The sequence below is a fragment of the Xenopus laevis genome, chromosome 9_10L (genome assembly GCF_017654675.1).
Source record: "Xenopus laevis strain J_2021 chromosome 9_10L, Xenopus_laevis_v10.1, whole genome shotgun sequence".
In the NCBI taxonomy this organism is placed as follows: Eukaryota; Metazoa; Chordata; class Amphibia; order Anura; family Pipidae; genus Xenopus; species Xenopus laevis.
In genome coordinates, this window is record NC_054387.1 from 47340284 (window position 1) to 47353887 (window position 13604).

The 13604-nt window shown below is 40.1% G+C and overlaps 1 protein-coding gene across 2 annotated transcripts in view; it reads left to right on the plus strand.

Moving 5' to 3' along the window:
* The window catches only part of unk.L (unkempt family zinc finger L homeolog), a 22973-nt gene continuing 9369 nt past the window's right edge, over positions 1-13604 (plus strand). Inside the window, exons 1-11 of one of the 2 annotated variants that reach the window (XM_018235333.2) lie at positions 1-692; positions 3335-3544; positions 5007-5183; positions 5360-5490; positions 5821-5956; positions 6805-6922; positions 7007-7091; positions 8663-8805; positions 11044-11091; positions 11316-11501; positions 11656-11721. In XM_018235333.2, the coding sequence (XP_018090822.2) occupies positions 493-692; positions 3335-3544; positions 5007-5183; positions 5360-5490; positions 5821-5956; positions 6805-6922; positions 7007-7091; positions 8663-8805; positions 11044-11091; positions 11316-11501; positions 11656-11721 (1500 nt within the window). In that variant the 5' untranslated portion in view covers positions 1-492. The remainder of the gene's footprint in view (positions 693-3334; positions 3545-5006; positions 5184-5359; positions 5491-5820; positions 5957-6804; positions 6923-7006; positions 7092-8662; positions 8806-11043; positions 11092-11315; positions 11502-11655; positions 11722-13604) is intronic. The other variant, XM_018235332.2, reaches the window with a different exon arrangement.

Below are 13604 nucleotides of genomic sequence, written 5' to 3' on the forward strand. Positions count from 1 at the left end.
TTCTCCTTTAAAAAGAGATACTGAGCTCTGTATAACCAAGCCCCTCCCTTGTGCAGTGTCAGGCACAAAATAATTAGAAGCCAGCTGATTTACAACCAGGAAGGAGAACAAAATCAGAGAATATAAAGGGATAAACAAATACTACTGTATGTTACAACTTTACAAAAATGTAATTCCTTTTATTAGTTATACAATGGACTTTCTTTTAGCATTAGAAAAAATGGGGCGGTGGAAACCCCCTTTGCATAATAAAATGAGTTAACAGACTGACGCCTCGCACCATATGTCTTCTCACAGCCTATAAAAGTACATTCCGATCTATACGTCTTGACACAATCGCTATCCGGGTCGCCAAACCCGTACCCTTATGGGGCTTGTAGTCTTTTTATTTGCAAAGCCCCGTCCGCTCCGGCACACTAAGCTTTCCAATGGGACTACAACTCCCAGAATGCCTAATTTCCCCGGGAAGCGCTTTCACTTAGTCGTCGGTTCATGGCGGCCGCGCAGGCGCATTCTCTCGTCACCACTACCGCCACGGTCTGCTCAGCAAGTGATATAGGAAAGGGAGGCGGAAGGCCCGAAAAAATGTCTAAGGGCCCAGTCCCGAGCTCCCCGTCTGCGTCCTCCGCTTCCACTGGTGTTAGCGCCGCTGGAGGTTTACAGGCCCAACCAGAAAAGCCGCAGCACTACACGTACGTAAGGGGAAAAAAAAAGCACCGCAAGACGACTGACGTCAGTGTGTAGCGTAAATGACGCGCAGAATCCCGCGGCTGTTCCTGCAGGAACCGACCAGAGCTGTAAAAGGGCGGGAAATATAAGGGGCGGGGTTAGTGGCAGCAACGTGCGAGGCCTTATCTTTTTGCACTCGAGTAGAGTTAATGTGAGAGTTTAATGTGCATTTAGTCAGCTGTGACTCATAAGGGCATTGGATTTTATTGCCCTAATAGTTGTGATGTAAACTGTATTACCTCCACTGCTGGTCAAGTGGTGTCTAAGCATTATTTTTACTAATGAAATACCATCAATATAACAGCTGCCTGGTAGATCTAAGAACAGCACTCATAGTAAAATCCAGGTCCCACTGTGACACATTCAGTTACATTGAGTAGGAGAAACAACAGCCTGCCAGAAAGGAGTTCCATCCTAAAGTGCTGGCTCTTTCTGAAAGCACATGGCCAGGCAAAATGACCTGAGATCATACCTCCCAACATTTTGGAAATAAAAAGAGGGACAAAAAAGTTGCTGTGCAATCTTATATTTTTACAATTACTTATTTGCTTATCTAGATACATTTGAATTGTTACAAATATTTCTTAACTTCTGTTGTCGCTGTTCTGGGCTCTCCGCCAAAAGCCAATTAAGTTAGAAACTTTGTTTCTTTTTCTGGCTGTTCAGTCCAGAGAAAAACTGGACTTTCCAGTACAAATGAGGGACTGCAAATTGAGCTGTCAAAATATCCCTGCCTTCACATACACTTATAGATTCATATAAACATATACAGTTAGGTCCATAAATCTTTGGACAGAGACAACTTTTTTTCTAATTTTGGTTCTGTACATTACCACAATGGATGAGTTTTAAATAACTAAGATGCAGTTGAACTGCAGACTTTCAGCTTTAATTCAGTGGGTTGAACAAAAAGATTGCACAAAAATGTGAGGAAATAAAGCCTATTTCAGGGGCTCAAAAGCAATTGGACAAATTAAAAAACTGAAAATAAAATGTTCAGTTCTAAAAGTTCTTTTCTGAAAACCCTTTGCTGGCAATGACAGCCTGAAGTCTTGAACTCATAGACATCAACAGATTCTGGGTTTCTTCCTTTTTAATGCTCTTCCAGTCCTTTACTGCAGTGGCTTTCAGTTGCTGTTTCTGGGTCTTTCTGTCGAAGTTTAGTCTTCAACAAGTGAAATGCAGCTCAATTGGGTTCAGATCAGGTGACTGACTTGGCCATTCAAGAATATTCCACGTCTTTGCTTTAATAAACTCCTGGGTTGCTTTGGCTGTAGGTTTTGGGTCATTGTCCATCTGTATTATTAAATGCCTCCAAATGAGTTTGACTGTATTTAGCTGGATTTGAGCAGACAGCGTCTCTGAACACCTCAGAATTAATTTGGCTGCTTCTGTCCTGTGTCACATCATGGATAAACACTAGTGTCCCAGTGCTACTGGCAGCCATGCAAACCCAAGCCATCACACTGCCTCCACCATGTTTTATAGATGATGTGGTATGCTTTGGATAATGAGCTGTTCCACTCCTTCTCCATACTTTTTTTTCTGCCATCATTCAGGTTAGAGGTTGATCTTTATTTCATCTGTCCAAAGAATGTTTTTTCAGAACTGTGCTGGCTGTTTTAGATGTTATTTAGCAAAGTCCAATCTAGCCTTTCTATTCTTGATGCTTATGAGTGGCTTGCACCTTGCAGTGCACCCTCTGTATTTACTTTCATGCAGTCTTCTCTTTATAGTAGACTTGGATATCGATATGCTTACCTCCTGGAGAGTGTTGTTCACTTGTTTGGCTGTTGTGAAGCGATTTCTCTTCACCATGGAAATGATTCTGCGATCATCCACCACTGTTGTCTTCCATGGACGTCCTGGTCTTTTTGCGTTGCTGAGTTCACCAGTGCTTTCTTTCTCAGGATGTACCAAACTCTATATTTTGCCACTCCTAATATTGTAGCAATTTCTCAGATGTTTTTTTTCTGTTTTTGCAGCTTAAGGATGACTTGTTTCACCTGCATGAAGAGCTCCTCTGACCGCATGTTGTCTGTTCACAGCAAAATCATCCACATACAAGCACCCCCCTCAAATCAACTCCAGCGATTTTATCTGCTTCATTGATAATGACATAAGAAAGGAATTGCCCACACCTGCCCATGAAATAGCATTTCAGTCAATTGTCCAATTACTTTTGAGCCCCTGAAATGAAGTGATTGTGTTAAAAAAAGGCTTTAGTTCCTCACATTTTTATCCAATCTTTTTGTTCAACCCACTGAATTAAAGCTGAAAGTCTGCAGTTCAACTATACAGAATGTACAGAACCAAAATTAGAAAAAAAGTTGTCTCTGTCCAAATATTTAGAGACCTAACTGTACCAGGGGTGGGAATTTTTCCCCCTTCCCTTTGTAACTGCAGCAGATTGGCCTCAATTACCTGCATTATTTTCCAACAGAAGGAATATGAATACATTAGTGAACTATGATACAATTTCAGGTAAAAAATCATCCAGGCAGGGCAACCCATGATGGTATTAAGCAGCATTATATAGTGATTCCTTTTAAAGATGTCCATTGATGTAGATAATTTTTTCCTAATGTGCCCTTTTCTAACACAGGTACCTAAAAGAGTTTCGCACCGAACAGTGTCCCCTGTTTGTGCAGCATAAGTGCACCCAGCATCGACCGTACACCTGTTTCCACTGGCATTTTGTCAACCAGCGCCGGCGGAGATCAGTGAGGAGGCGTGATGGGACCTTTAGCTACAGTCCAGATATCTATTGTACCAAGTATGATGAGACTACGGGACTATGTCCAGATGGTGATGAGTGAGTATCTTTGCCTGCAAAACAATATCATAAAAGCAGTAATCATGTTTAATCTGTTAAAATGTAAGCTTTGAAGTGCTCATAAGGCTGTATCAGCCCACCTTAAATGAAGTATGTGTAAGAGGACCATAAGTGAAAAAAATCTTTTTAGCCTTCTGATTAGTTGTCAACATATTGTTCATTGTTGTGCCTCCTAAACACCACACACTTAAATATTTATGTAAAGAAGTTATAAATAACTTGAAAAATCTCCAAATAACCTTCACTGTTGGCTATGGCAATAGTGGAGTTTCTTCAAGTGAAATACCTTGAGATGGTTATTTCATTGGTGTCATTGACTTGGCTAGAAATATTTTAGTTGAAGATTCTTGGGTTAGAAGTTCTTCAGGTGGATTTCACTAGGAATAAATGCTTACGCTGAGATTTCAGGGCTAAGATTTGCCTGGCACATATTAATGCTTCAGATTGTTACCCGGGGTGGTGTTTCTGCAACTGGAGTCACTTGGGTTGTGATACTTTAAGGCAGATGAGTCTTCAAGCTGGAGCGCGTCTGTTATCTGCTATGTAATCTGTGCTTTGAATGGCTGCCCCCATGAATATGCATCAGCTTGTTTATATAAACTATGGTAGTTTTTCTAAAGCAAACACACCAAATGTGCCAGTGCAGGGAAACAGTATATTATATTAAGGGTAATGTCACACTATGAGATTCGGGGACATTTAATCTCCCGGCGACTAATCGACTCTTCTTAGAGGCAAAAATCTATGACAAAGATAGAAAAAATATATGATATATTGTATAACTTAATGATATAACACTAATTCAGTGAATGTAACGGATTTAGGTTGATATTTGAGGATAAATTCCTGCAATGTTAACACACTTATCCAAAAGTTAGCTTAATATATACTATAAGCATACTGAATACGGCTGTTAACTGTTGTAAAACTTTTAAATGCCTAGAATGGATATGTACTTTGTTGCATTACGTATATCTAAAAAATTCGCAGGAATAAAAATATTTTAAAAGGTGAAAAGAAAGGCAGTTATTTTGTTAGATTTAGTTTGTACTTGAATCAGTTATTTGAGTGAGCTCTAATTCATCAGCTAGGAAAGGGAGCCCCCTATAAGATATATTGGATCATTCATCTGACACCCAACTCCTGAATGAAGACAGAATGAGGAGAAACAGATGCTGAGAGATGAATAGTGAAGATCAAGTTGATTATTTCATAAACAATGTAGAATTTTTAATTTATTGTATTTAGAAAGTTTCTAACTTCAGTATTATGAAGCTTATATTACATTTTCCTTTTTGCAATAGTTTCCCTTAAAATTTTCTGGTATTACTGTTCCTTTAATGGAGTAGTATTGCTTTACCCGGAAGACCTTTGGAGCAGAATACTTGAGGCAGAAGGTTCTAAAACAAAGATTAAACTGTCACCTTTCCTTTCTGCAAAGATGCCCCTTTCTACATAGGACAACAGGGGATACAGAAAGACGGTACCACCTACGCTACTACAAAACTGGCATCTGTATCCATGAAACGGATTCCAAGGGTCACTGCACCAAGAACGGTCAGCATTGTGCCTTTGCTCATGGGCCACACGACCTGCGCACTCCTGTGTACGACATCAGGTATGAAAGATATTAATTTTTTAATATCTGGTAGTATGCTCTGTGGGAAACCACATGGCAGGGGTCATTGATACCTAATTAGTGTATTGGAGGGAAATATGTGACTTTAAGACTCCCTCTTCCTGTATTGCTATTACTTTTGATTGTTATGACCTGTACCCCCTTTTCCCACACAGAGAACTGCAAGCAATGGAAGCTTTGCAGAATGGTCAGCCAACTCCTGATGGGGGTATAGAAGGGCAGACAGCCATGGCAGCTAGCCATGCCATGATAGAAAAGATTTTAGGGGAGGAACCACGCTGGCGGGGTAAGAACCTTATATTTAGTACCATTCATTTTGCACTGTATTTAGTATCATTCATTTTGGTGAACAACAAGTAAGCAGCAAATAAGACACCGCAATGTTAACTATTGTTTATTCATTTCTTTATTATTTTAGTTATGACTGTAATGCCTAGTTACAATCAATATGTTGTACAACAAGCAACTGACAATTTGTTATACAATGTAATAATATGTACACATGTATAATCAATAAAAGAATTGTTAAAAAAAAGCAGCAAATAAGATGTCTGCAGGGACAATAGCTGACAGCAGTAACACTGCAATGAGCACTAGGAATTTTTTTTTTTTACAGATACCACATATGTTCTTGGACACTACAAGACCGAACAGTGCAAGAAGCCTCCTCGACTGTGCCGTCAAGGGTATGCCTGCCCTTATTATCACAACAGCAAAGACCGGAGAAGAAGCCCACGCCAAAACAAATATAGGTAATACCAACTTGAAAATATATCTGCTCTTGGAAGTAAGATTTTGTTTTATGTGTGATAAAGTTTCTCACCACTCACTGTAAAATCAACTATACCAAATACAGCCGGCACCTCCCCGTTATATCAAATAGGGTTTTAGGAAAAGAAAGCTATCCGATACAAGGTTACAATTTACAGGATGCTGTAGGCATCTTCCATTTTTGCTCAGCTTCCACTCTCAGTCCATATATATTTGGTATCAATAGAAGTTATGGGTACAACATATGTAAAGATATTCACAATTCAGACAGAATCAGAAATACATACCAGATAAACAAAGCTATGCAAGGAAGTACAATTTGTGTGCATAGAAGAGAATTCTTTAATAAAACCCTACCAAAACAATTTTAATTGGGTAAAATACAATTATTTGGGTGACATTTTACACAAGAGCTAAACAGAGATTATCTCTGGTACAAATCACTTGTTTGATTGATCATTTTCAAGGGTATTGCAGTTATACCCTTCATGTGTCCAGAGATGTAACAATAAGTGAGCAGATGCTGTAGCTGAAGTGGGGAGGTCCACTGGTAAAATTGTTTTTGAAAATTCAAAAAATTTATTTTTCACATGTCAAGTGGTTTACATACAGTGGGGAAATAAATGACAAAATGCACCGGGGACCCATCAGTATTCTTGCATGATGATTCAGATAGTACAAGTTAACGGCTCAGCGTCTGTCTGTTTTCTAGTAATCAATTCCACCTGCATATAATCTCAAAAAGGAAGGTTCTCATAGGGCATACATATGTACATCTTCTCTTGGAAGGCTTTATTTTGACAAAGTAAAATTTACTATTGCATGTTAGGTCTTCCCCATGCCCTAATGTGAAACACGGTGATGAGTGGGGAGATCCCAGCAAGTGTGAGAGTGGGGATTCATGCCAGTATTGTCATACACGAACAGAACAACAGTTTCACCCTGAGGTAAATCTATTTTTAACAACCACTTTTTGTTTAGGACATTAGAGGTGGGGGAAAAAATTTGACATTTCCCTCTCCTTTTTTCAGATCTACAAGTCAACCAAATGCAATGACATGCAGCAATCTGGGAGCTGCCCACGTGGGCCTTTCTGCGCCTTTGCTCATATTGAACGTATGTTTTCATGTATTATAGCACCCTGCTAGTCTCCAGGGTGGTTAAAAGAACAAATTACAGCTTCATTAAAGGAAAATGAAGTCACAATTACTTGAGGGTGCCAAGGTTAGGCACCCAAAGTAATTCTGGTCACTTACCTGATACCCTGGGCCTATGTTCCTGTTGGCAGAAAACTTCCCTGGCCCAAGGTTCTTCTCAGCGAGTAATTCTCACTTCTGTCTTCAAAATCCTGGGCAGACGCATGCCCAGCAGAGTGAAAAAGCCAGCTTTTTTGTTAAATTTTGGCTTTTCACTGTACAGCACTGCACAAAGAAATAAGTAGCAGGAAGAGGATTGCTCCATGGCTCTTGCTGGAAGAACACAAGGCAGTTCTCTGCTGATGGGGGGGGGGGGGTTTGGCTTAACTTTTGACACCCCCAAGTGATTGTTGCCATTCCTTCTCCTTTAGGGTGGTGGCAGATGAGGAGATTAGTCGCTCAGCAACAAATTTCCTCTTCTGCGGGCAACTAATCTCCCTGAAGTCCCCAAAGTTGCCTCGTAGGCAACTAACCCCCCTGTCTGCCACTAGCCTTAAGTAATCTCGCTACTAATTATTATTACGCGTATCTGGTAAAACACTTAGCGTTACATAGCTTTGCCAGCCATTTACTAATGTTGGAAAAGGGAAAGGTGCAAAGGCTTGAATCTTATGGGATATGGGAGTCCGTCTTGTTTTATATCGGTTATAGATCTGCATAACTTACCAGTTGCATATTGAGAAAAACGCCTTTTAAAAAAAGATTAAAGGAGAAGGAAAGGTTAAAACTAAGTAAGCCTTATCAGAAAGGTCCATCTAAAATATACCAGTAAACCCCCAAAGTAGTGCTGCTCTGAGTCCCCTGTCAAAAGAAACACTGCATTTCTTTCCTTCTATTGTGTACACATGGACTTCTGTATCAGACTTCCTGCCTTCAGCTTAAACCTCATTTCCCTGGGCAAGAGCATGCTCAGTTTGCTCCTCTTGCCCCCCCTCCCTTCTCTACTGTAATCTGAGCCCAGAGCAGGGAGAGACTCAGGCAGGAAGTGATGTCACACCATGTTAATACTGCAGCTCCTATCCTAAACAAACAGAGAGTTTCTAGAGCTTTTTACTCAGGTATGGTAAAACATTCTACAGAATAAATATAGCATTCTAGCTTGCACTATTGCAGCTAATCTATTGGCAATAAAATACCTCCGTAGCTTTCCTTCTCCTTTAAATGTTTCCTTTGAATAATTAACTAAGGAAGTTTGATAATAGCTAGTCCCTTATCTGGCCTGTTTTTTTTTTTAATGTTTATCTTCCATTTAGTTGAGGCTGTTTTGCCTGCATCGCACAGTATAATTCAGAAAGAATACATTGAGGTTTAGAATATTTATAATCTGAGTACATTATCTAGTGACAGTGTTGAAGAACAAATGCCATGTTGGTATGTGTGGAGCATGTACTACAGATGCTTCTAAATGCTTGTAAAGCTCATGTTAACATCGGAATATGCAGTGATTCAACAGCCTACCTAGTTAAAGAATGCCAATTTATTGTTTTACAGAGTCTCTGGTATGCGATGATCTTCAGTCTCCCTCATCTGTGTCCAGCCCTACACAGATGGCACCCATTATGTACATGCCATCAGCAGCAGGAGACTCTGTTCCTGTCAGTCCCTCAAGCCCTCATGCACCAGACTTCAGCAGTGTATGTGATCAGTATTTACATTGTCACCCCTTCATTGTGTGTGGCTTTTAACATTTCTTACAGTGTAAATATAAAATGTATGATACAAAATGTTGTGTGAACCTTTGTGTGGTAAATTGCAGCACCAGTCAGTAAAATTCCATTATGTCATATATAAATATAGAATTAAACTTTTACAGAGGAGTTAGTGGATACCAGAGGTTTATGGATTAAGGCTGTGGCTTTCATAATTTTTAGGTTAAAGCACCCTTAGCTGTTTAGAGCCCTCCCCCACCTTATAAAAGGGTTACAGGTATTTGAAAACGTTGTATTGTTGCTCTGTTACAGTTCCAAAAATGCATATGACAGAAAATCAACAATCAGCAAAATATCACCTCGATGTACTTTAGGCGGAACCTCCGCATTCTCTGCTTTATGTCATTCTAGGAGTGGCTAGCTTCACAGTTTGTGAATATATATTTAAAGGAAATATAGAGACAAGAATGTTCCAGTGCATTATACTCTGTTAAATACAGAAGTATTGTGCTTTAAAAAGTAGAGTTTTGGGCTGATTTATTGAAAATTTCTGCAAAAACCCTAATAGTCCCTCCCATCTGTTCCACTTGCTGCCTACTTTCCAAGGCTGTGCGGGGGAGCTGGCAGCACTCGGCACACTGCACTGTTAGATAGGGACCAATCAGCAGCTGGGCTGACCTGATAGGGAACTGAAGCTGGGTTGCTCCCCCTACTGGCAGGGACGATTAGGACATGCCCACCCCTCATTTAAAACACGGACAGGGTCCATAGCAGATCTATAGGGAGCTCCAATAAAGGGCCCAGACATGCTCCCTGCAAATATGATCTTCAGGTAGTGGCAAGAAACCTGTATGCACGCATGCTCAATTGGTGGGGGGGACCCTGTACGCACACATGCGCAATTGCAGCAAAAAAATGGGACCAAAGACAGCAGCCCGGTGGGCCTAGGGCCCCCCAGTCCGACCCTGATTGTAGAGTTTTTTTAGTTGGTATATGTCTCCTTTAACCATTAAAGTAGAACTATCAGCGAAAAACAATCAAAATGACCTATAGGTAACTTGTAATGTAGATTAATATTTTGAATTTTTTTTGTGTCAGTATCACTTTAAGATCAGGGTTGCCATTGGAGGGGACTGGTATGACTTCTGTCAGTGCATGGTGTATGCAGGGGGCCTGGACATCCACAAAATTGGCCTGGTGTCCAGTCAAAGTAGTTGGGATTTGCCAGAACAAGGATGTGGTTTGGCATAATCAGGGATGTGTGTCCATTCTGTCATACAGAGACCCGTTTCTTTATTCAACAACCCTGAATAGGATTAGTCATTTTACTTTTCTTTTTTTTTTTTTTATATCTCTTTTATTTTTCAAAAACATATGCATTAACAAATGGTAAGCATAAAAATTTCCAATACAGAATTTTCAAAGGAAAAGAAACATTAGTATAGAATAACATCGATAATGAATTGTTTTCACCAGTACGATTTCTGTTATACGTTTCTTTTTTTTTTAACGCATGGCACACAGGACATTTTCTCTGTCGACCTTAAGGGTTAAGCTCCATCCTCCAGGAGGCAGGGCACTTATTAATTATTCAAAAGGGGCATGTCTGTCACATGCCATGGGCCTAAATGTTTTATTCTGAAACCTAACCATTAACCTTTTGTAAATACCTGAGTGTTAAAATGTTACATTTCAAATAATTAAGAACATTTCAAGTAGACACCCTCTGCTGCATGAAGCTCAGCATGGGCATGCTCATCACACAGAATCTATCTACTGCTCATGTGAGTGAGTGTCCTCTGCTCTGGACATCTGCTGCAACATGCAACGGGAGTAGGAACCTGATGCAAGCTGCTACAGTTCTTAGTGGGGGAGAAGCAGGGCTGGAACTAGGGGTAGGCAGAAGAGGCACGTGCTTGGGGGCACGTGCTTGGGGGTGCCAGGCAAGTACCTCACATGCAGCCTTCCCCTAGTCCGGCAATTGTTACCTCAGTGAAAAGTGGGTGCGCTCTCTAAAGTTAAAGTGCGTCCTCGGTTGTGCACGCGTGTCCTCGGTTGTGCACAAACGCGTGTGCTTAGTTGCGTACTGCTGTGGCTGGGGCGAAGTGGCCGGCCGGGTTACCTACAGCGCCCAGCTCCTGGCCCGGCACTGGGGAGAAGGGTGCCCTTTAAAAAACATTTTAAGAAAACTATCTGTGCTAATGGTGTGTTATATTTTTATAGGTATGGGGGAAGATGAGCCACCTCCCCACTAGCCCAACATCAGCCACAGTAAGTGCCTTTTCAATTTAATTGGCTTTAAAATTCTCATACATAATTTTTTCATAAACTGAAATGAATGGACCAGTATTGCTCTGGTTTTTTGTGTCATGTGAATTTAATTCCCCAAAATAAACAAAAATATTTCAATTAACAGTGATACAGTCGATAAATACTGAGGCTATGTATTTCCTTTAATAAAGTTTCCAGACTTTCATTCTCTCTGTCCTTTTCAGATGCTTTGTGCCAGCCTAGGAAGCCCAACCAATCCCTGTGGGTCTCCGCCTGGCTCGCTAGGCAAACCCCACAGTTTAGATCATTTAGGTTTTCACACGGACCTACCTGTTAGTTACAAGAAAGCTCCAGGTTGTGAACGTGAGGACTCTGTGGGTGCAGATTACCTCAAAAGTTACAAAAGCCAGGTGGGTTAATTAAAAATGTCCTTCATTATACAACTGTTTCACTGGGAACAGCTCAGGGGGTTGTTGTTATATTGTCTCTTTCCAGAACTCCAGCTGTTGTTAGTAGAAGGCTTTGGTGCTTTGTTTTACAGTTCGTTGTTTGTTAATTATGCAGGCAAAGTTAAAACCTCACTCTTTGGAACACAGACACCAGGAGCAGCCTCTTCTGCAGTCTAAGCAGGTAAGCACGTATGGTAAGCACATATAATAGTAAATCCTTTGTGGCATAATATAAATAAGATTATACAGTGTTTGCATGCTCTTGATTTATTCCAAAGTCTTGACCAAGGAAAAAACTGTTCGAACAGACTGTAACCTGGGTGATCAAATCATCCAATGATCCAGTCACATTGACAAATGAGTGGATCTTTACATGCATAGCTACCTTAGCTCTCTCTGCTGTTCTGTACATGAATTCCCTTTCAATGAAAGTACTTTATAAATGTGTGCATTCATCTTTTTTCTGGTGTATAAGCAACACTGCAGGTATATGGAATCTGTAATTAAAAGGGAACGTCACAAGCAGCACCGAGAAGCAATCCAGATATTCCTAAATAAACTATCCACACTAGTACCACCAGACAAGTTCCTCTCAGATAGATACACAAGTAAACCCTAGGTTTTATGTTTAGTTAAGTTTAAAAATGAACAGGCTGCTGCAAGGTATATTGTAAAGGGATGTGAACCGAAATACCTACAATACATTGTTAATTAGAAAACAAGGATAACAAAAATATGTATATGTATTATCTAACGATTATATTTTACTTAAGTCCCAAGACAGATGTGTTTATGGTATAAACTAACATGCATGTATAAGAAAACAAGTAGACAACAATTTATGGTTGGAACCTTTATCACATTTTATCTGTGCACGCATACCTGTACTTTCAATATAAAAAAAACAATTGTTAAAAAAAAAAAAGGAACTTCATACAAACATAACTTAAGCTTTTTGAAAAGTAAACATAATTTCAAGCAACTTTGCAATATACATCAATTAAAAAATATGCAGATTTGTCATGATTTTTTTTTTTTTAAAGGTTTTTATTTTTGCATTTTAAACATAAAAGAAAACAATAAAAATTAACAATAATAATAATAATCGTACTTGGCATTTTCAGAGAAGACTGGGTACAAGTGATATCATAACACAGTGATTGACATTGACCAATTCAATATATCGCAGATTGCAGTCAAAGTTTAATCGTCTGACAACGATACCTGGGGGTTGACATCCAACCAAGGGGACCATATTTTCCCAAACTTGTCAGGAGTTCCCCGAGCATTATAGGTTAACTTGATTAGTGGAAGGGTGACATTTATTAAATCAATCCACTGCTGGAGTGTGGGGGCATTAGGACTCATCCATTTCATAATAATTAGCTTTTTTGCATAAAGGAGTACAAATTCCAGGGAGAGACAGATGTTCATTACTATATTGAATTACTGCCTTCCAATATGACAGTACCCTGGGGCAGTCCCAGATTAAGTGCAGGAAGCCTGCCTCTGCTGTACTGCACTTGGCACATTTAGCCCCTTCTAGTCTACCCATAACTTTGAGTCTCTGGGGCGTGATATATATTTGGTGAATCATCTTGAATTGGATCATTTTATCTCTTAGGGAAATCAGAAAGGAGTAAAGGTTGTCTACAGCCTCCTCCCAGCCTCCTCCCACTGTTCCTCCTCCAAGGAGGGAAGCGTATCCAACCATTTCCTTTTGGCTTTGTCAAACGGCACAGACTGGGAGGCCTGGATTATATTGTATAACTGTGATACCAGTTTAGCTGGGGCAGGGTCCCAAAGTCTGGCCTCCCACACCTGCTGCGTTGGTGAAAGCTGGTATGATTGGAACTGGGCATAGAAAGCATGTCTTAATTGGAAGTATCGAAATAGTTGTATGTCCTGTCGGTTAAATTTAGTTTTTAACTGTGCCAGGGAGGGGAAGGATCCATCCACTAATAGGTCCTCTAAATGTCGGATTCCAATAAGTGGCCAGTAATGAAAATCCGGTAGTTGTGACAGATGAGGCAGATTAGAATTTCTCCACAGTGGCATTTTCCC